The sequence below is a fragment of the Tympanuchus pallidicinctus genome, unplaced genomic scaffold (genome assembly GCF_026119805.1).
Source record: "Tympanuchus pallidicinctus isolate F22 unplaced genomic scaffold, pur_lepc_1.0 scaffold4, whole genome shotgun sequence".
Lineage (NCBI taxonomy): Eukaryota > Metazoa > Chordata > Aves > Galliformes > Phasianidae > Tympanuchus > Tympanuchus pallidicinctus.
In genome coordinates, this window is record NW_026294758.1 from 30,481,177 (window position 1) to 30,503,288 (window position 22,112).

The 22,112-nt window shown below is 40.3% G+C and overlaps 1 protein-coding gene across 6 annotated transcripts in view; it reads right to left on the reverse strand.

Moving 5' to 3' along the window:
* Positions 1-2,004: 2,004 nt before the first annotated feature.
* GNE (glucosamine (UDP-N-acetyl)-2-epimerase/N-acetylmannosamine kinase) overlaps positions 2,005-22,112 on the reverse strand; it is a 36,836-nt gene continuing 16,728 nt past the window's right edge. For 5 of the 6 annotated variants that reach the window (XM_052701172.1, XM_052701178.1, XM_052701176.1 and 2 more), the window contains 10 exons: positions 21,462-21,913; positions 20,144-20,296; positions 19,504-19,716; positions 18,813-18,900; positions 13,225-13,435; positions 9,978-10,107; positions 7,190-7,411; positions 6,304-6,486; positions 5,523-5,639; positions 2,005-4,240 (listed from right to left, as the gene is read on the reverse strand). In XM_052701172.1, the coding sequence (XP_052557132.1) occupies positions 4,005-4,240; positions 5,523-5,639; positions 6,304-6,486; positions 7,190-7,411; positions 9,978-10,107; positions 13,225-13,435; positions 18,813-18,900; positions 19,504-19,716; positions 20,144-20,296; positions 21,462-21,913 (2,005 nt within the window). In that variant the 3' untranslated portion in view covers positions 2,005-4,004. Of the gene's footprint in view, positions 4,241-4,264; positions 4,474-5,522; positions 5,640-6,303; positions 6,487-7,189; positions 7,412-9,977; positions 10,108-13,224; positions 13,436-18,812; positions 18,901-19,503; positions 19,717-20,143; positions 20,297-21,461; positions 21,914-22,112 lie in introns of those variants that run through there. The other variant, XM_052701177.1, reaches the window with a different exon arrangement.

Below are 22,112 nucleotides of genomic sequence, written 5' to 3' on the forward strand. Positions count from 1 at the left end.
ACAAGGGATTGTCTGTTGGGGTTGACAAGAGGATTCATCTGGTGGTACCTGTCACATGGGCAAGCTTGTTCCTCTGCAGAGCAGTGATGCTGCAGCAGCATGTTGGCATTGGGTGTAGTCTGTGCAAGTCTGGGCAGTCTGCTGATCTTCATTGTGAAAGGTTCTCAATGGAGGCCTTTGTGCTGTGACCGGGTATGGGACAGTCCATTTAAATTAGGAGTTGTAGCAATGGTGGCCTGATTGTAAAAGCAAAGCCTGATTGTGTGGGGAGGTACTATCTCTTTTTAAACAAAAAAAAAAAAGTGAGCTCTCAAACAAGATCCTCTTCAGCTAAAAGTTAAAGATTCATAATGATCTTTGGTTTGCTTACAGTACTGCTGATACCTGTATGGGACCAGGAGGAAGGCTGTGCACACAAAAGCTTCCCTCGGTTATGAGAGTAGCAGAAAATTGGCTGCATTACCCATGTCCTTGTTGCCTTGCTCATTCTGGAAAATGTAAACTCAGTATGATTTTACACCAAACTGGAGTGTACCATACAGTCAGTGTTTTGGGCATCATTCTGTTTCCAAAGAGCAAAGTATGTGTTTCGTGCTTTGTGTGAATTAGCTGATGGACCAACCCAAAAGTGCTACAGTTGCTTGTGCAAACTTAATCCATGGACTTTGGCTTTCTGTGTCTTCTTCAGAACCTCATGAGCATCTTTAGCTGTTTTTAAAACACTTACTTACATATCATAGTGCGAAGTATCTGCTTTCAGACTACAAAGCAAACACAGCTGGGTGCCAGACTAAAACACAGCTGTACTAAATGCATGACATTAGCAAGGACATTTCAGCTGCCAAAGCAAGGGTTTTAGTGTGCCTTTGATGAGCAATTTTCCTAAGTTACTTGGACTTCTCTGAGGGCTGTACAGTTCCAGCATTTTCCCCTCATTAATGCCTGTATACTCTCCACTGCATTTGAGAGAGGCACGGTAATCAGATTTCACTGAGGCAGGTGACTTTCACTGTGCAGTATGATTTGTTTCTGCAATACACCGTTTCTACTATTTCTACTGGTTGTGCATCCCAATTTTTGACCATTTAAATAGAAGGACCTCCAGAAGACTGTGGCATTTGTTGATTTTCACTCTCTGGACAGCAGATCAAAGACAGAATAATTACAGAATAACTACGCTTGTCGCTCAGGAGACTAAAAAGACATTCCAGACATTGTTGCAGTGCTGAGTAGCTATGCTGCTTGCAAAACATCAGCAGAGATCAGCAGGCAAGCAGCAGTGGACTAGTTTTCCTACCAGATGGAGCAATGCAGCATGTGGACACACAGAAGTCTTGTAGTGATTACATTAATTGTAAGGTACAGCACTGAGCCTGCATCAGTTGAAATTACTTTTCAGCCTTTTGGCACTATGCAATTTCAGGTACTGCTAGTGCATGTTAATACTGATGATAAAAATGCATGTCCCAAGGGGTCTCCTGGAATGCTCCTCAGAGCCGTATGCCATTCTGCTCAGAGAGTTGACTGTGGCATGCTTGGCAACCTTGTTAAAACTTCAGCGCAATTGTGATACCACGTGCACTTACAAGGCACATCGTAAAACCAGACTTCCATCTCCTCCAACAGGTGGCTTTAGCAGATGGTTCCAGTACAGTAACAGGAAGGCACGACTGTGTAAGTCTCACATTTCTTTACAGTCTGAAAATGCTGAAGATAGCTTGGAAAAAGGAAACCCAGCTATTGCCTTTCTGCCCTCCCAGAAATGGATATAAAGGCCGCTTTGCTGTCAGTAGGGCTCATGACTTTCAAGGAGTGGGGTGCTTTAAAGTGCACAGGGTCAACATATACTAATCACACAGCATGGCACTGTAGATATTCTCCCCTGGCACTGGATAGGACTAAGAGTAGTATCCATGAAACCTTTGGTTCACAAAGAAGTGTCTGAGGTGTGACAGGATTCTGAACAGGGGAGGAAGAAATAACAGAAAAAGCAAACAAAAGTCACACTTTTAAATATGAACATCTTTTAATTTTATAAACTGACAACTGTCTCAGGAAAACCAAGGACTTCTTCTGCACCACTTGCCCCTTTGCAGCTGGTTTTTGTCCAGTTGCCAGAAAAAAACAACTTCAAAAACATTCTAATAATTGTTTTCTTAAAGAAAATAGACTTTTGATTTATTTTATCAAATGTTTTGAAATGTTTAAACATCTTTCATATTTTGTCACTGCCTGCCATCTCCCTTCAGCTGCTAAGGAGAAATTTTATCTGAGATGTCAAAAGGGAAACAGCATTGGGAAGTCTGGAAAGCAAAACCTGGTCCCACTTTTTATCAAACAGTCCTCGTGATGCTGGGTGGATGGAAAGGTCAAATGATAGGTATTCTCTCTGCTAGAACCTCAATACTATTATCCCCACCCTGAGCTGTTGTCACTGCAGATCAAAACAGACTTCTTGACCTGCTCATGGAGCTACTGCTCTAGTACTGAAGTTACTGAAGTTAGTCTAGTCTAGTCTAGTTAGTGAACGGACCCATCAACTAAATCCAGACACTAATGAAAAGGAACACATAATGCCTGGTGCAACTTAGCAAAGGTTAAGAGCCAGTATATCCTTACTATGGAGTAGATGATTCATTAAATGCCAGGATACAATATTGTTTCTCTGGCTGCTGTCTTCTTTCTGGGATAGCTGACCACTTACATTGTCCTGTTGTTAAGTTTCTTCTTGTGTCAAGTAATTGTCAGTATTACAGTATCTTGAAAGCATGCCAAAAAGCAGATCAATAGAGACAGAACTATGTATCAAATAAAGACTTAAAGCTAAAGAAACCTGCCTTCCTTAAATGTACACAGTACACTGTGTGATCTTCAGCCTCTATGCAGGTCCCAGAAAAGCCCTCTCTCTCTCTCAGAATGTTTCCTGTAAAAATTTTCAGAGTGTCATATAAACTGTTTTGTAACAAGGCAAGCCTTTAAGGTTAGCTGATCCAAGGCTAATAAATACCTTGTGAGGACGAGGCTCAGATTTAACTTTCCATCCTATCAGTTGATGGTAAATGCAGAACATCACTGACACTTCACCTGCATCCCCAGCACTGCTGAGGAGATGCGCTAAGTCACTCTGCAGTGAATGAGATTTCTCAAAAGGCAGTCTTTATGCTTATATATACCACATTATTGGCTGTCAGATAACTGGCCACTGAAGAATAAAGTCCCCTCTGCTAATTTGGGAGACAAAGCGGTAGACTAAGTCCCTTGAGAATACCCATTAAAATGAAATTCAACCTCAAAAATAAAAATACTTACTGCGGGCTGTAGCCAGAACACAAAGGTGAACACTGCTACGCTTGTCAGTTTGTTTGGACTGCTCTTGCAGCCTGCAAGCTCACGAGACAACTGTCTTTCTCCTTCATATGCAAAGCTTCTAAAATGGGACTCTGCCCTCTAACGGCGATGTAATAAATAACTGTATCCTCCAAGTCCTTCACAAACCACTTCTAAATAGAGCTTTGTTTGCGGAGGCACCTTCTGTTGCTTCCACTTACAGAAACTAACACCTACTGTTGGTGACTGTATCCTATTTACTGTGTGGGTGGAAACCTGTAAATCGAAAAGCTGGTCACATTGTAGACTTCTCATTTCACAAAGGTGAAAAATGAGAACTGGATCCCCAAGTATTAGCTATAATTTGACACAATACACATATTCCCTACCTTACATCAAGATACGCTCATAAATAATTCAGCTACACTTAAAGCAACATCTGGGCTTTGAGGTGATTAAAATCAACAGAATTGCACGATAGTTCCTACGAATTTTGATGAAATTTAGAAAAACTACAAAAAGCTAATACCTCAATTAGGAAATGTTGAAGTAGTCACTATTTAGAACATCATTACTCTGACTCTGTAGCTGCTCTGGTCAAAAAAAGATTTTGGGCAAAGTATTCCCTCCACCCATAAGGAATATGAATAGTTCATTTCTGTAATTCTTCCAGGCACCTAGTATATTCTACGGGTAGTATAATCCAGTACCAGGCTAGCAGCTCCAAGAAGAGCAGGGTCTGCGAGATTTGAGACCACCACATCCACAGTTTTAACAGATGACAGAGCCTGTCGATGTATCACATCTTTGACAGCATTAATATAGTGGCTGGCTAGAACTCCAGAAAGGATCACAAGGGAGGGGTTCATGGTGTGCAGAATGTTCACAACTCCAAGTCCTAATGCTGTACCAGCTGAAAAAAATAAATGAAATTACATGGAATACTCAAAGCAGTGCAAACACAATTTTTTGAAATAGATCTGATAGCAGCAAATAACTCAGTATTCAGAAGAGTGTTACAAGTTTTGAACTTATGTTATCAGACTGTATTAATCTTTCCTTTAAAAGGAAAAAAAGAAGTGCAGTAGTGCATTATTCAATAATATGGATGTGAAAGATCAAGCTGTGCATTACCACACTTGTACTCTAGAAGAAAACAGCAAAGCATTATTCTAACTTCTCAGTGCTACCAGGTATGTATGAAGAAAGGCCAATGGCATCCTGGCTTCTATCAGAAATAGTGCAGCCAGTAAGTGATCGGCCCTCTGTACTCAGTCCTGGTGAGGCCATGGCTCAAGTACTGTGTTCAGTTTTGGGCTCCTCACTGCAAGAAAGACACTGAGGCCCTGGAGAAGGGTAACAAAGCTGTGAGGGGTTTGGAATACAGGTCTTATGGAAAGTGGCTGAGGGAGCTGCGATTGTTCAGTCTGGAGATGAGGAGGCTCAGGATTGACCTTATTGCTCTCTACAACTGCCTGAAGGAAGGTTGTGGTGACGTGGGGGTCAGCTCTTCTCCCATGTAACTAGTAATAAGATGAGAGGGAATGGCCTCAAGTTCTTCCAGGCAAGATTCAGGTTGGATGTTAGGAAATACTTCTCCAAGAGAGCAGTCAGGAGCTGGAATGGGCTGCCCAAGGAGGTGGTGAAATCACTGTCCCTGGAGGTGTTCAAGAAATGCTTAGATGTGGTACTGAGGGACTTGGTTTTGTGGGAAATATTGGTGATAGGTGGATGGTTGGACTGGATGATCTTAGAGATCTTTACCAACCTTGATCATGATTCTATGACTGTATGTTTCAAGCTAGTAAAATAGTAAATTATCCCATGTAAAATAATAGGCAAATTGCCTCTGCTTGCTCAGACTAGACATTCACTTGCATACAATAAGATGCCTTTTCCCAAATTCTTCAATATGAAGACCTTGAGACCTCACTTCTTTTTTTCATTTAAGACCAAACTGATCTTTTCAGGAACTTTTAATCTTATTTATTAGAACAGAAAATCTTCAATATACCTTCTGCTCACACTTCCTCCAACACTTGCGTTTAACATTTCATTACAGGTAGAAATTATACAGATAAAGGTCCTCAAATGTACATTGGAGTTGTGTTTGTAGTGTTAGAGTGCATTACCATATCTGTATCCCCAAAAATCTAATCATGGGAGGGTTTTTCCACCTTTGACTATCTTCTTACCTGTTCTGAGAATGCTTTCTGCCTTTGTGTTTCCAAGTTTAGCTGCTTGAATGAGATGTGCAGCACTAACAACCTCTTCATTCTTCATTGACATTCCTTCTACTAAAAGCAGATCCTCTGTTTGGAGGGAAGGAGAGAAAGCCAAGAGATAAAAACGGTGATGTGTTAACTTAAGAAATGGAATAAACAGCAATTAATTTTTCTATGTCTCTACTTACATTCTGAAGTCTGAAATTTGAGCTATCGGCTCTGCTCTGAATTTAGTGATCACAGTTCAGAGCACTGCTTGTAGAAGGAGAGCATCAAATTCAAACAAAGTAATTCACTAATATGATTACCTGCACCAAAACCTTCATAAAATCAAATATAAATGTTATCAAACTCAGTCAACAGAGTGAGAAGCTGTTGCTGAAAGATGATGCCTGTGAAACTCAACTGCTCACAGAATGCCTGTCAAGTTGCAAAACCTATCACATCATTAAAAAGAAGAAACTGAACTCTGCTACATGTTTGTTGCAATTTTGAAGCCAGAGGTTCTAAATATGGTGTGACTGCATACTACCATATCTGAAAAAGAATTGTTTGGTACTAATACAGGCTGTTGCAGCTCCTCCACTGCCTATACACAGGACCTTCTAGCCAGTTGCCTGTATACCTGCTATTGTCTCTTCCTGGTGGCAGGTCTTTTTTTCAATGTCTCCTTTGAATTTTTTTTTTTTTTTTTAAGTATACTGCAATTTAGGAATCATTTAAATGTTTTCAAAAATAAAACCATAGATACCGTCATGCAGTTTCTTAGCTTCTCTCTGTAATGCTATTCCAGAGGCATACGCTTCTATACATCCTTGGCTACCACACAGGCACTCTGGTCCATCTAAAGATACCACAATATGCCCAAGCTCAGCAGCACAGAAAGAACTGCCATGGATCAATTCATGTTGATGTATGATTCCACCTCCAATTCCTGCAAAGATACAAAACCAGCCAATAGTAAAAAAAAGTAAAATGCAGTCTTCAAACACCAATCTTATTTAAAATCTGTGGATGACACGGGACTACTGTAACAGATCTTTTAAGCTTGTGGATCATGCTTTTTTCCTCAAAGATGACACCAGAAGTGGCCTCAAATTTTTTTATTTTCAGAGGTTTTAATACTGTATTTCAACAGCTGTTTAGAATAACTAGTCATAAAGAATACTGTAAATGTTGTGGTAAATGGTCAAAAGGACTGTATGCTTAGGAAGAGAAGTCTACATCTGCACTTGAGATACTATCTGTCTTACTCAGTTTTCTTATCTAGCTATTCTACATATATACTCTGATCTTGTATTTCTGCAGACAGAAGAGAATTAATTAAGATGTAGAGCTGAACAAACTAAAATTACTCCAGCTAAAATTGATCAAATTTTGCTTATTTCAAGAAAATGTCTTGTCAGCAACAGCATAATTTACATTTATCAAGAAAGATGTACCATGCAAAGGGTATCATATCATTCACCTAAATAAAAGTACAAACAGATAAAGTGGCACAAGGATTTGTGGTTTAAGAAGTTAATATATCAAAGCCTTACAGGTGCCTATCAGGTGTTTATGCTTTTAAAACCAGATGAGCCTCTGAGTATCCTGGTGTTTCAACTTCACTTTTCACTGAACTATAACATACTCACCTGTACCAGTGATGAGTGTTACAAAATTTTCTATTCCTTTTCCATGACCAAATTTTCTTTCTGCTAGAGCAGCACAGTTTCCATCGTTGTCCACCCAGACTGGCAAGTGCAGAGCATCAGATACTGGGGTTCTGAGATCTACAGAGCTCCACTCCTGAATGAGTTTTGTGGAGTGAAGCACAATTCCTTCTCGAGGGTTTACCCGTCCACCTGTGGAAATACCTAAGTCCCAGAAGTACAGGAGAGAAAAAGCAGAACTAAGTCTCTTTAGAACCATAAGTAAAAATTAGTATTTCTCTGTGCATTGAGAAGTATTATTTCTCCTATTAGTGTTGAAGCAAGGTGGTAAGGTAAAAAATTCCATGTATTATTGCCAGTGTTATTGCTACTATTGACATGTAAAGAGAATTGTTACCATTAACCAGTTTTCTCTAGCTGGAGAGGATTCTAAAGCTAATGGACTCTTTCAGGACCTCTGAGAAGCCACTCTATAATAGAGATATCTGGGTCTAGACACCACAGTTTGGATATTTTAGTCATCATTCTAGAGCAGACACTATGTAATTCTGTGGTTTATCTAAAGATAGTCAGAAAATCCTTACCAAAAAAAAAGCTTTCCATGCTAACTCAGCAAGAACTTGTTAACACATGCCTTTACTTTTACCATTACCTATGATAACTAATCAGTAGTACTGACAGTGGCTCTAGGATCAAGTCTAGTCCTTCTAAGTATTTGCAGGACAGAAGAGATTATGATTTGAGATTATGAGTTTATGATTCTTAGCCTTAAGGAAATAATGATAATTTAAAAAATTAGTTATTCCCATAGAAATTACAAAAGAAATCTTAATTTCAAATAACAGCCTGATTCAAACTGCAACACTGAATGAGGCAAGTATCAGTTAGCAAAAACAAAATAACCAGGTAAGAGATGTATCTTATTCTGCAGCAAAATTTTTCCTTCAAGAGCAACAGTCAGTCACTGAAAGTCAAAGAAAGTGGGCTGCCAAATAAATAGGAATGTAATTCTGACACAATTATACAAATAAAAGGAGAGCTTTTTCTTCACATAATAACACTGTATATTGGTTCTTGTAACACCATTATCCTAATTCACCTAGGCGACGATAAAAAGTTCTTAGACATTTGGGATACCTATTAATGCAGAGTTTGCGACCACTTCTACAAGCAGTGTGAGGCTTTCAAGACTGAGCATCTGGGCACAGTAAACTAGTCTGGGTGGTTAAGTCATGGGTACTATGCAACAGGTAGTCTGAAAGATGCAAAGTGCAAAACCAACACTTCTTACTGACTCTGTGCTTAACACTGTTTCAAAAATAATAAACTTTCAAAGTTCAGAATAACTTTGATATGCTAGACTGAAGGGATGTTATCTGGCTTGAGGAGTGGGTCTGTTAAACAAGGCCAAGTGTAAAGTTCTGCATCTGAGCTGGGGTAATCCCCAAGGTCAGTACAGACTGGGGGATGAATAAATCAAATCAGCCCTGTAGAGAAGGATTTGGGGGTGCTAATGGACCGAAGACACAACTGTATCCTGCCTGCATAAAGAAGTATGGCCAGCACATTGAAGGAGATTACTATGCCCCTCTGCTTTGCTCCCATGAGACCTCTCACAGAGTAATGTCTCCAGTTCTCAGTCCCCAGCACAAGAAAAACATGCACCTGTTATACTGCATCCAGAGGAGGGCCATAAAAATGATCACAGAGAGCTGAAGAACATCTCCCATGAAGGCAGGCTGAGAGAGTCGTGGTTGGAGAAAAGAAATGTTTGGAGAAGAGAAAAATTTGGAGAAAACTTGGAAGAGAAGACTTTCAATGTAATAATAAAGACTGAGAGACTTTCTACCAGATCATACACTGACTGGAAAAAGGACAATGGTTTAAAACTGAACAACAGGAGACTTAAATTGAATGTAAGGAAGAAAAATTCCATGATGAGGGTGGTGAGACACTGGAACAGGTTCCCGAAAGAAGCAGTGGATGCCCCATCCCTGGGAACGTTCAAGGCCAGGTTGGGTAGGGTACTTTGGGCAACCCAAACTAGTGTGCAATATCCCTGCCTATGGCAGGGGCATTGGAACTGGATGGTCTTTAAGGGTCTCCTACAAATTAAACCATTCTATGACTCTACTACAGTGTAAGCAAAATGGAAATGAATTAAGAATGTTGCCTTTGTTTCTGTTAGCTGCAAAACTGATACAAGATTGTAGTCTTTTTGTTCTGCCCCAGTGCGACTGAGACTTCTACAGCACAAGCAACCCTGGCCATAAAGAAAGGCTTACAGGTAACAAAGCAAACTGAACTCAGCTGAGGTTGTTTCAAGACCTGTTTCAATACAAAGATTCTGCAGGGAATTTCACAATCCACTTCTGTGTACCATGGACTTCATATATGTTTAATTCAGAGAACTTTTAGAATGTGCCATTCAAATTCACAAGTATAGAAACCATATAATAAATACAAACAGCCATTTTCAGTAACATGGGAGCCTTTACTGTAAGCTTAACTGTGCTAGAGGTTATGACTTGGGCACTGTTAAAACTCAGCAGATTACCTTACTGGCTGTTACAGGCTAGAGCAATTTCAGTATTTATAGTCAGCTTCCTGTTTTCATAAAAAGTTAATTTTTTCAGATGTAGTAGGAATGAAGTGTAAGAGTTCAAAATAAACAGGATCAGTTTGAAAGAAGTGCTTTACATTAGTCACTAACATTTCGTTACATGTTGAACTCTCAGATGAAAAGACAGAAAAGTATTCACTAACTTACCTACTCCCAAAATTCTGCAGTTCAGATTTACTGCCTCCGATGCAGCTTCTACACACATCTTTAGAATTAGATCTAGTCTGTCTTCGTAAGTTTTAGGGTTGAGCTGGGTATACTTCTTAACTATTTCACCCTAGAAAATAAAAACCATAAATGTTCTCCACAGAAATTTACTTTCTAATGAAATTTCTCTTTAATTTCAATACAGGTCAACTTAAAAAGTGAAAGATACATATATATATATATATATATATATATATATATATATATATATTTAATACATCTTAGACTTTGGTGCTACAGAACAGATTGTCCTCTGATTCCTGAGGACTCTGGGGGACAAACTTGCAAGAGGAAGGCTTTAAATTCTGTATCTTAGGCCTTACATTCTGCTTCAATTTTCCCTAGCTGAAATAAAATACAGATGGAACATGTGAATTGGATAAGGAAATGTGCTGGAACTGTTGTTAGGAATAAACTGTGACACAGCAGTACTCTTCAGCTCAATTCTTAAGTATTAAGAAAATTAAGAATAACTGCTAAAAAAAAAAAAAAAAAATCCACTGCACTTAAGAATGAGATGCTTCTAATCTGACTGCATGGAAATTTGAATGGTGTTGCTAGCAGTAGCTAGCATCTTGTTGCTATACCAGAGAGAAGTGCTTCAAATTTTAACGTACAGCTTACTATCCTTTCAGAAATAACCTTTCTTCTAAGTGGTTATGACTCTGAGTCACTATAAATATTTCTGGAGTACAGCTACTGTGACATCTGATGTATGTGGGAGGGAGGATGCAGGAGGAAGGGATTATTTTTAAAGCCTGTGAGTCATGTATTGGTAGTAAAAAAATTAATTACGCACATCTGAATCTGTGGTACAAAAGAACTAACCTTAATGTAATGATTATATTGCAGGACAAAGCTATGAATATGCAGAAGATGCTATTTTCTTTAGCAAAGTTGTTCTTTGTATTATATAGTGAGTACTCTACAAAAATATGCATAAGTGAACAGCAGTGTATTTGCACAACTAAGGAAAAAGGAATAACAAAGTCAGTCAGTTTATATGCCACACATCTCACATGTTCTTGCCAGAGTAACTAAGAAAATGCCAGAACTTTGATATTTTTGAGCATTACATTTCACTCCATCAGCACCAGCAATGGTGCTTTCTGTTGTTATTTTAAATGTTATGTTTAGTTTCCTCTTCTGGTTTGGAGGGGAAGGCAAAACAGAGGAAGTTATTTGTAAGATAAAGCCACAGCAAACCTCCAAAGACAGCATCTTTCAAAAGGAGCACTTCCTGAGTTCTTGAAAACTACTATTTTCTTCCTGGAAACCCCACCTTCATCTCTGCCACTTGCTATTAAATGCTTAAAACTGTGGTGTAAATTTTATTATGAAGCGTTGATCTTTTGCTCTGATGTGCTAACATTTTAACTTTCATAAATGCCACCTCAAACTACACACTGCAGAACAGACAGCATTTTTTCCCATTTAGTTACCTTCATCTTTGTGTTGGCAGAAATCGTGGCATTAGTTTGACTGCTAAAAAAAATTATAATTGAAAATGTTTTCTTCCAGACCTTAGCTGCCACACACATATTTTCAAGTGAATACAAACATTCTGAACAGATCTATTTAAACAGTTCTTCCCATTTCTGCAGGGACAATGTTTTGTCCTCCTTTCTAACTATGTCTAACTGATTTAGATATCTGAAAGTACACAATGCAACAGAAGGAGTAGTTCTCCAACACTACGGAGAATAAAAGTCAAAAACTTCATCACAAACTTTAATCAAATCCTTAAAGTGCTGCAGAATTCAGAATTTTTATTTTTCATTATTACTTTGTTTTCTAAATCAGAAAAAACTGATGTTTAAATGAGTTAAAATTCTTAACTGTCTTCTCATTATCACCTTGATAATAATTGTTGCAAGAATTTTAACACCATAGCTAAATAATAATTACATCAATACTGCCCCTACCTTGAAGCTTCCAAGTTCAAGTAGATATTCTCTAATTCTGAAATTCTGATTCTGGGAAATCAGCTGATGATCATGGGTGTGTTTACTTGTTTCACTACGGGACACCTTCACAAGTGATCTGACACCAGACTGATACTGATGCCATTTTGGTAGCCTGTCTTTTTTTTTAGGACTTCAGTTTTCATTACCTTTCACCAACTAATTATCTTCACCTTGTTGAGTTAGTTGGCAAGCACCAATGATATGCTGTCTGTAGGAAGCAAAACTATGCACACAATGCATCCTTATCCGTTCTATGGCACAGGCAAAGAAAAGGTTCTTACTGTGCCATGTTAGCAGACAAATGGGTAGGTGAAGTTCTAAGCATGGGTACCATTAACTCTCCATGCACACTCTAATTTCAAGCTGTAATTTCAAGCCTATTTCAAAAGTAGTTCCTACTATTTCTGTGATGAAGACATCATACTGTCCCAAACAACCTGTTCCAACTTTTGAATTTACAGCTAAGTTGGATAGTAAAAAATCCTTTAGAGTAATTTTCCACTCTGTAGTTTTAATCTGTTGCTATTTCTTCATACACATATTGGACTAATTTTTTCTCCTTACAGAAAAGGCTTCTACATATCTGAAGGCTTTTTTCTACAGTACTTTTCTCTTCTCTGTATTAAACAACTCTAGTGTATTCAACTTTTCCCTGTTTTCCAGGCCCGTAATTAGTATTTTATTTTTTGCCTGCCTCTCTACAAGTGGTTTACATCTCTGTGGTGTTATGTCTTACACAGAATGCTTTTCCATGTACGGTTTGGTGCCGCTACTTATCATGATGCTGTGTAGGAAGATACTAAGATTTTTTGATTACTTACTACCTTTTCCTCTCCAGGTAGAAAAGATGCAAAACTCAGTGTCCTGTGACCACCCACCATCTCCTCTGAGTACACTGCTTTTATAAATACTGGCTGTTACTAAAAGTGGTTCTGTGCATCTGTTACATAGCTGTGTAAGTCAACAGGAAAGTAACGAGACAAGTTGTGGAACCCTTCCCTCTTTGCTGACAAATGAAAAGCTGCATGGTGAACTCAGGCCAACAAATCAGAAACTTGCCCTGTACTTCTAAGATCATACGACTTTGTGCGGAAGGTATGCAACTAGGACCATACTGCTTCTTTCCTTAAGTCTTCTGCATCCTAAGCATATCTCCATTCTAGGAAAAGAACCACAAAGTCCCCAAAAGTTTGCAGAATAGCTAGAAGGATAGTATTTACCTTCATACTGACAATTGCTACTCGGAGATTTGTTCCACCTAAGTCCACAGCCAAAGCACTCTGTGTCTCTAGAATGTGGTCTATATCTTGAGAGATATTATCTTTGACAGGAGGAAAACAGAATTTCTTTTGCAATGGCTCTTTGAGGTCAATAGATTTAAGGAACTTCAAAATCCTTGGAACAGCATTACCATCACCATATATTTTTGAGCTATAACAAGAAAAAAAAAAAAAACAATTTCAATGGAATTAACACTGCAATCTCCAAATCTTTTTAAATGACAGAAGGCTGTGATACTATATCGTTACAAAATTATAGTATCACTATTATGATAACATTACACTTTTGACTACTCAAGTATATTGTGGTATGTAGTAGATAGAGTACAGTAGCTTGAAGATCACACACAACAACAGATTGTGCAAGCCTGACATTAGCTTCGTTTAGGAATATGGAACATGGGATGGAAAAAACTGGAAAGTTTTTAACAAAAAAAAAAAAAAAAAAGAGCAAATAAGAGTTCAATTAAAGCCCCACAGAATAATAATCTAAAATTACAGATACTAAAAACTGAGTTTCTGAACATGCTACACACTCAGACAAGATATCACAAATATGACAAGTAGTAATAGTAATAAATGGTAGTAATAGTAATGGTATGTTCACAGAATCACAGAATCGTAGGGGTTGGAAGAGACTTCAGAGGATTATCTAGTCCAACCCCCTGGTAAAACACGTTCCCTACACTAGGTACCATAAGAAAGTGTCCAGATGGGTTTCGAATATCTCTGGAGAAGAAGACTCCACAGCTTCTTTGGGCAAACTGTTCCAGTGCTCTGTCACCCTGATAGTAAATAAGTTCTTCCTTGTCTTTGAATAGAACTTCTGTGTTGCACTTTTGGTCCACTGTCTCTTGTCCTGTCATTGGGCACTACCAAAAAAGAGTCTGTCCCCATCCATTTGACTCCCACATTTCAGACATTTATAAACAATGATGAGATCCCCTCTCAATCTTCTTTTCTTCAGCTTGAAGAGTCCAAGATCTCTCAGCCTTTCCTTAAGCAGGAGATCATAGAATCATAGAATCATAAGGCTGGAAACGACCTATAAAATCATCCAGTCCAACCATCTCCTCATCACCATTGCCACCACAAGCACTAAGCCACATCACACAGCCCATCATCCAGACGCCTCTTGAACACTGCCAGGGATGGCGACTCCACCACCTCTCTGCGCAGCCATTCCAGTGCCTGACCATCCCCTGAGAGAAGCAGTTCTTCCTTATGTCCAACCTAAACCTCCTCTGATACAACTTGCAGCCATTGCCCCGTATCCTGCTTGTTGCCTGGGAGAAGAGGCCAAACCCCTCTTTACCACAACCTCCCCTCAGGAAGTTGTATAGTGCAATGAGGTCTCCCCTGAGCCTCCTCTTCTCCAGGCTGAACAATCCCAGCTCCCTCAGCCACTCCTCATAAGACTTGTGCTCCAGACCCCTCACCAGTTTCGTTGCCCTTCTCTGGACACGTTCTAGGACCTCAACATCTTTCCTGTAGTGAGGGGCCCAAAACTGAACACAATACTCGAGGTGCAGCCTCACCAGTGCTGAGTACAGGGGATGATCACCTCCCAGCTCCTGCTGGCCACACTGTTTCTAATGCAGGCCAGGATGCAGTTGGCCCTCTTGGCCACCTGGGCACACTGTCGGCTCATGTTCAGCCGAGCATCAACCAACACCCTCAGGTCCTTCTCCTCTTCACACTCATCCAGCCACTCATCCCCAAGCCTGTAGCACTGCATGGGGTTGTTGTGGCCAAAGTGCAGAACCTGGCACTTGGCCTTGTTGAACCTCATCCCGTTCACCTCAGCCCAGCAGTCCAGCCTGTCTAAATCCCTCTCTCAAGGGCCTCCCTACCCTCAGGCAGATCAACACCACCTCCCAGCTTGGTGTCATCTGCACACTTACTCAGTTTGTACACTCAATTCCCTCATCTAGGTCATCAATGAAGATATTAAGCAGGATGGGCCCCAGTACCGACCGCTGGGGGACACCGCATGAAAAAGTCGCCAGCTGGACTTCACTCCATTCACCATGACCCTGTAGCCAGTTCCTTACCCAAAGTAGTGTATATCTGTTCAGACCACGGGCAGCCAGTTTCCCCAGAAGAAGCCTGTGAGGGACCATATCAAAGGCTTTGCTGAAGACTACATCAACAGCCCTTCCTTCATCTACCAGACTAGTCACCCAGTTGTAGAAAGTGAATCTGCTCGCTGTGGTCACGTCCCATTCAACCATAACTCAAACTTGCTTGTTTGTTTTTTTTTTTAAACTGAGGAGCCCAGAACTGGACAATACTCCAGATGTAGCCTGACCATGGCATATCACCTTCCTCAACCTGCTGGCCATGCTCTCTGCAGCAAACCCTGGGATACGCTATTCTTCTTGGCGACATGAGCATACTGTTCACCGTACCTGCTGTCCACCAGAGCCAGTAAGTCCTTCTTACAGCTACTTTCCAGCAGGTCAGCTCCTAACCTGCACTGATGCATGCAATTACTTCTCCCCATGTGCAATACTCTACACTTGCTCTTGTTGAATCTTATCAGATTCCTCTCTGCTCAGCTTACCAGTCTTTCCAGGTCTTGTTGAATGGTAGCACAATCATCCGGTGGTGTGTCAGCCACTCCTCTCAGCTTTGTATCACCAGCAAACTTGCTGAGGGTGAACTCCACCCCTTCATCCAGGTCACTGATGATGCTCAGTAAGATTGGGCCCAGTAACCACCCCTGGGGAACATCATTAGTTACAGGCCTCCAACTGGATTCTGCCACTGATTGGAGCTATCTCAGCTCTTTCTGTCAGCGAGTTCTCAATGCACCTCATTGACCTCCACTCATCTATCCCACATTTGACTTGACCTCATTACAAGGATGTTGTAGGAGAAAGAGTCTAAAGCCCTGCTGAAGTCAAGGTACACAACATCCACTGCCTTCCCCTCATCTACTTAGATGGTCATGACAGCATAGAAGGCTATACCAGATTGATCAAGCATGATTTGCCCTTAGTGAATCCATGCTGACTATGCTTGATAACCTCCCTTTCTTCCACTTGCTTGGAGATGCCATCCAGAATAAACTGCTCTACCACCTTCCCAGGGACATACGTGAGGCTGATGGGCTTGTAGTTTTATGGGTCCTCCTTCTTGCCCTTCTGAAGACGTGAGTGACATTGGCTTTCTTCCAGTCCTCAGGCATCTTTCCCATTCCCCATGACCTTTCAAAGATGACAGAAGGTAGTGTAGCAATCACTTCTGCCAGCTCCCTCAGCACCTATTAGTGCATCCCATCAGGGCTTGTGGATTTGTGTGTATCGAGTTTGCAAAGACAATCTCTGACCAGATCCTCACTGACCAAAGTGAAGTCTTCCATTCCCCAGACCTTCTCTCATCTCCAGTGTCTGGGATTCCAGAGGGGCAGTCTTAGAAGTAAAGACTAAAGCAAGAGAGGCATTCAGTAACTTCACCTTCTCAGTGTCCCTGTTACCAGGGCACTCACTTCTGTCAACAGCAACCCACATTTTCCCTGGTCTTCCCTTTGCTATTCAAATACTTAAAAGAAGTCCTTCTTGTAGTCCTTAACCTCCTTTGCCAGATTTAATTTCGGGTGAGCCTTAGCCTTCCTTGTTGTATCCCTGTGTTCCCTGCCTATGTTCATATATTCCTCCCTCATAGTGAGACCTCTTTTCCACATTGCACTGACCTTCTTCTTCCATTTGAGTTCTTCCATGAGCTTTCTGTTCATTCACATAGGTCCTCTGCCACCTTTGCAGAATTTCTTTCTCTTACAGATGCACTGAACTTGAGTTTGGAAGAATTGGTGCTTGAATGTTAACCAACTCTCTCCAACCTCCTTGCCTCCCAATGCTCTAATTACTGGGATACCTCCAAGTAGGTTCTTGAAGTGGACAAAGCTGGCTCTCCTGAAGTTCAGAGTGGTAATCCTTTAATGCTATTTAGTACCTTTCTTCTTCCACGTAAGGTTTTGAACTTCAGTATCTCACAATCACTGCATCTCAGGCTGCTCCCAACCATCATATAAACAAACCCTTCCCTCTTTGTGAGAACAAGGTCCAGCAGCACACCTCTCCTCATTGGCTCCTCCATGATCTGCCACAAAAAATTATCTTCATCTCATTGCAGAAACCTCCCGGACTGCGTGTTCCTGGCAGTGATGATTTTCCTGCAATTATCAGGGTGCTTGAAGAATCAGCACCTGGGACTGTGAGACTACTTTCAGCTGTCTATAGAAGGCCCCATCAATTTCCTCCTCCTGATCAGGCAGCCTGTAGTAAACATCAACAACGGTGTCACCCGTATTAGTCTATGCCTTAGTTCTCACCCACAAGCTCTCCACTCATTCATCAGTCATCCCTACATGGAGCTCAATGCATTCCAGTTTTTCTTTCATATAAAGAGCAATTCCACCATTTCACCTTTCTGGTCTGTCTTTTCTAAAAAGGACATATTCATCCATGACAGCATTCCCAGTCACATGAGCTGTCCCACCATGTCTCTGTGACAGCTGTGAAATCACGGCCCTGTGACTGCACATAAATCTCAATTTCCTCCTGTTTATTCCCCATGCTGCATTGGTATACAGGCACTTTAGAGAAGAAAAGGGAGCAGAGGGTGCAAGTATCCCTAGAGGGAAGCAAGAGGATCCCCTGTAGCTGTACACACCTGTGAGGCAGCTGGCATTGTGGCTCTTGTCATGCAACACAGCTAAAAAACATCTGCCACTATTCTGGTTGGCCTGGTTCATTCCCCAGTTGATTGCAATGGGGTTTTATAGTCTTCTTGGATTCTGCCCATGTTCTGCTTTACTGCATCCTTCATGCCCATGTGAAAGAGCAACAGGGGATAGTAGTCTGTGCTCTTGACAATCTGTGGTACCCTCCCAGCGATGTCTCAGATCTTGGCTCCTGGGAAGACCTCTCAAGACTCCCATGTACATCAGTTTGCTACAGATAAGTCTCATTTTTAAATATCTCTGTACATAATAATATCAGACATTTAGTTTTCCAGTGTTTAGTTTTATTATTATACTGAGATCTTTAACCAATACACTCTTGAGTCTTGTCCTTAATGAAACATATGCAACATCCTGAAGTTTTTAAGAGCTCAGATGTTTTAGAACTGAGGCTCAGTACTGTACGTATGAAGAGCAGTGAATACATCCAGCAGCCTCTCTGAGAGTCTGTACTCATGGCCCTGCACTTATTATGCCTGAAGCCAATCCTGCTACAAAGCACTGTGTCTTTCAAGCAGATGTCAAATGTAGACAGGCAGGATGTTCTCCCCATACTCTGTGTTCCACTATGGAATGAGCTGTCTTCATAATTCTAGTCTAAACTAATACATGAATTTTCTCCTTTTTGCTTTCTGTTAGATGTTAAACTACCAATTATATCAAAACATCATTAGTAACCTCAGATTAGCACACTAAAAAGTCTGTGATCAAATACGATAAGCCATATCTAAATACTTTCCTCAACTACTTCTACACCCCACCCTGTGTGAAACATACTTACCATGGATACTGCTTACCAAACTGGAGCTGTAGCGCATGCAGAATTTTATCCTGTGTGTCAGCATCACGAACATGAAGAACATTTTCACCTAGATGAAAATAACAAAATAGGACGAGTCACCTACTTAAATGATGTTAGAGGATAAGAACTGCTTTACAAATGAATAACAAAGTAATCATTTTTAGTTCTTCTGAGCAGGAGAATCCAGCCAAATCAACGTTACTCTTACAGAACATGAAGGGTAGAGTACTAGTTTTCAACAGAATTCTGTAAGTACAGTGAAAACCATAGACAAGTGGTCAATCTGCATGACTGAAATACCACAATACAGATTTATATATACAATACACAATTCCTAATGTGGTGATGGGTTCCTGTTTTTAAAGTGAAAAATGCATACAAGTGAACATGGAAGTAGCTATAAAGGATAACAATTAGTCCCCTCTCTGCTAAATGGGATGCACTGCAAATGGAGATCTATATTTAACTTGTCTACAGATAAATGTCTCATTATCTCATCACTAACATGATACAGAAATATGGGAATAGCCAGCAAAGCTTTAAGAGGTCAAAAATTAAGTTGTACTGACACTGCAGGATGGTCTCTGTAAAGCCTTTGTTTTACTTTATTAAGTGAAACAAAAAACCTTCAGAACTACAAAAAAATTAAAGTAGTTATGCAAACACTTACCTGTTTCTCTTCCTGTCTGGCGTGTCCCCAAGTTGATAACAGGTGTGCCAAATGCTCCCACTTCTCTGACACCACAACTGCTGTTACCAATCATACAACCAGCATGGGCAACTAGCTGAATGAACTGGTCAAATGGGACATGCTTCACTGCCCGAAAATTGGGATGATGCTCAATGCCCTTTTTTCTCATCACCCGAACCATCTCTTTGCTTCCTACACAAAAGCAAAAGACATGAATAAAGGAAAAAAGTTCAATGACAGTCTCAACACACAAAGAAGCGAACAGCAGCCTACTGAATTGTCACCTCTGGGCTGTTTTTGTTCCCTTTCAGGCACATAAACTTAAGTTTAATCCCCAAAATCATTTCAACAAATCTAACATAATTTTTCAGTTAGTGCAGGAGGCATTGCACGTTGCTTCCATATGTAATGCAGTTTCCCTTCATCTTCCTTCCACACTGAAAAGCTGTGATGTCCTTCAGCAATTTGGACAAGGGCAAGTTGCAGTGGATGCAAGTCTGACGCTGAGATCATCCAGCTATTTCCATCTGGCTGGAGATTCTGGGAAAAAGCACTCTGTATGAACCAATGTATGCTTCACAACCAGTTATCCGTCCTGTCACGCAGGCATTTTACTCACCTGCGTCTACATTGGGGAACAGAACAAGCGTTCTCTTGTTAAAGGAAATGAGCGCATCTAGTGTCAGTTCAAACATCTTTATGGAATGTTTAATATCTGTGGTTACAGGATGTTGCAGAGCAACTATATAATCTCTGGGTTTAACATCTTCACCTGTTCAAATGGAAAAAAGAAGAAAAGGGTTTTTTGTTTTTTTTAGTAGCAGAGAACAGTAAGAGGAGGGAGTGATGTGACAGCTTATTATTTACCTCTCTAGGCACAACTCGTAACTTTTACTCTCCAAAGCTCAACACACTGTTAACTTTCAGGCCTAGATCTCAATCTTTGCAGGTCTAAACCAGAGCTGAGAGCTGTTCTCACATCTCCCTGAGTCTGTAATAACATGAAAGCTTTGAAGCTGCTCTTAACTTTCACTGATGGCAGCAAGAAATGAATCTTCCTGAAGGGCTGCTTCACAACAGGAGATGAATAGGTTTGTGGTTTGTGATTGTCATTATCACTCATTACTTGGGTTTTCCGCCTGCTCTCCATCATCATGCAAAGACTGTATTCCTAAAGCTATAGTTGTTTTTGCGTATTTATTAAACAGCTGATCTGCTACACAGTCACCTACTAATCTAATAAGATTCCATTTTCCAAGTACTCAGGCTACTGTGCATTATAGGAGACTGCTTTGTCAAATTTAACTAGAAAGCACAAAAAATCAACATTTACAGGAAATACTTCTAAGTAAATCAAAAGTGGTAAGCACATATGGCCATATTACAATAAATTCTGCAAAGGAACGTTCAGAATGTAAATTTGCTCAATTCTTTTTAGATTAGTTCTAAATAGCTCTGATTCTCTTTTGACACATTCTTTACACCACAATAAAAGTGTTCATATAGGAAAAAGTCTATTTTTAAATTGTTTGCATCAGAGAAATTACCAATTTAAGAAGGTCTTGGTGGTGGGGTTTGTTTTGTTTGGTTTTTTTTTTTACTTTGTTAAAGGACTAAATTTTCTGCTAAAACTGATTTGCAGCTTTTCTTACATACAGAATAAATACAGAATAAAGCCAAATGTACAAATAAAGCTATGGTAGATACTGGTAGCAAATACATTCCTTCTCGTCGTTTGTTCTTTCTTTAGAAGAAATACTTTCATAATAATCCTCAATTAAAACAAAACCCACTACCAGTAAGTCTGTCCTTCTTTGTTTCCCATACATTTCCTAGAATCACTGGGCAATAGATCCCCAAGGCAGCACAACCATGGATTAAGAACTCAGTGAGTTTGTCTAAAGTCATTTGAAAACCATAAAGAAGTGGATGCTCACCTAGCCATACACGTATAACACTCATGTAGTCCTTATTTTTGGCAGAGAGAAGCTTGTCATATGAAGGACAGCCTGCTAAAAGGATGCGATCGTGGTCTTCACACATGGCTATCAAATGCTGCTCTGCACTCCTTGTGCAGCACACGTGGTAATGGGCAAGTTTGGTGATAGCATGTCTAATAGAGTCGTCAATGGTCCCACTGACTTCCCCACCTTCAATGTGAAGAATGCGAATATTCATCAGGGCTGCAGATGTGGCTAGTGCCAAAGCATCAAATCTGTCACCATGAACTATCATTATGTCAGGTTTCAGGCGGTTCAGGACATCTGGTAACTTCACTAATGCGAGGCCTACTGATTCCACCATGGCTGCCTCATCCTCCCCTCTCACAATAGTGTGCAATCTTGTATGAATATCGAAGTCATCTTGTTCAATCATGCGATAAGTGTTACTGAAGATAAGAGAGAAAGGGTTAGAGGAAATAGAACTTGGATTTACAGCAACACAACTTGACAATATAATTGCACACCAGAACACTAGAATAGCTGTACTATGTTTGAACAAAGGCCCGCATATCAAGTCTCCCTCACTAAGGAAGGTAATCTGGGAACACTTTAGTCTATATAAAGATCATTCCCCCTACTCCAATT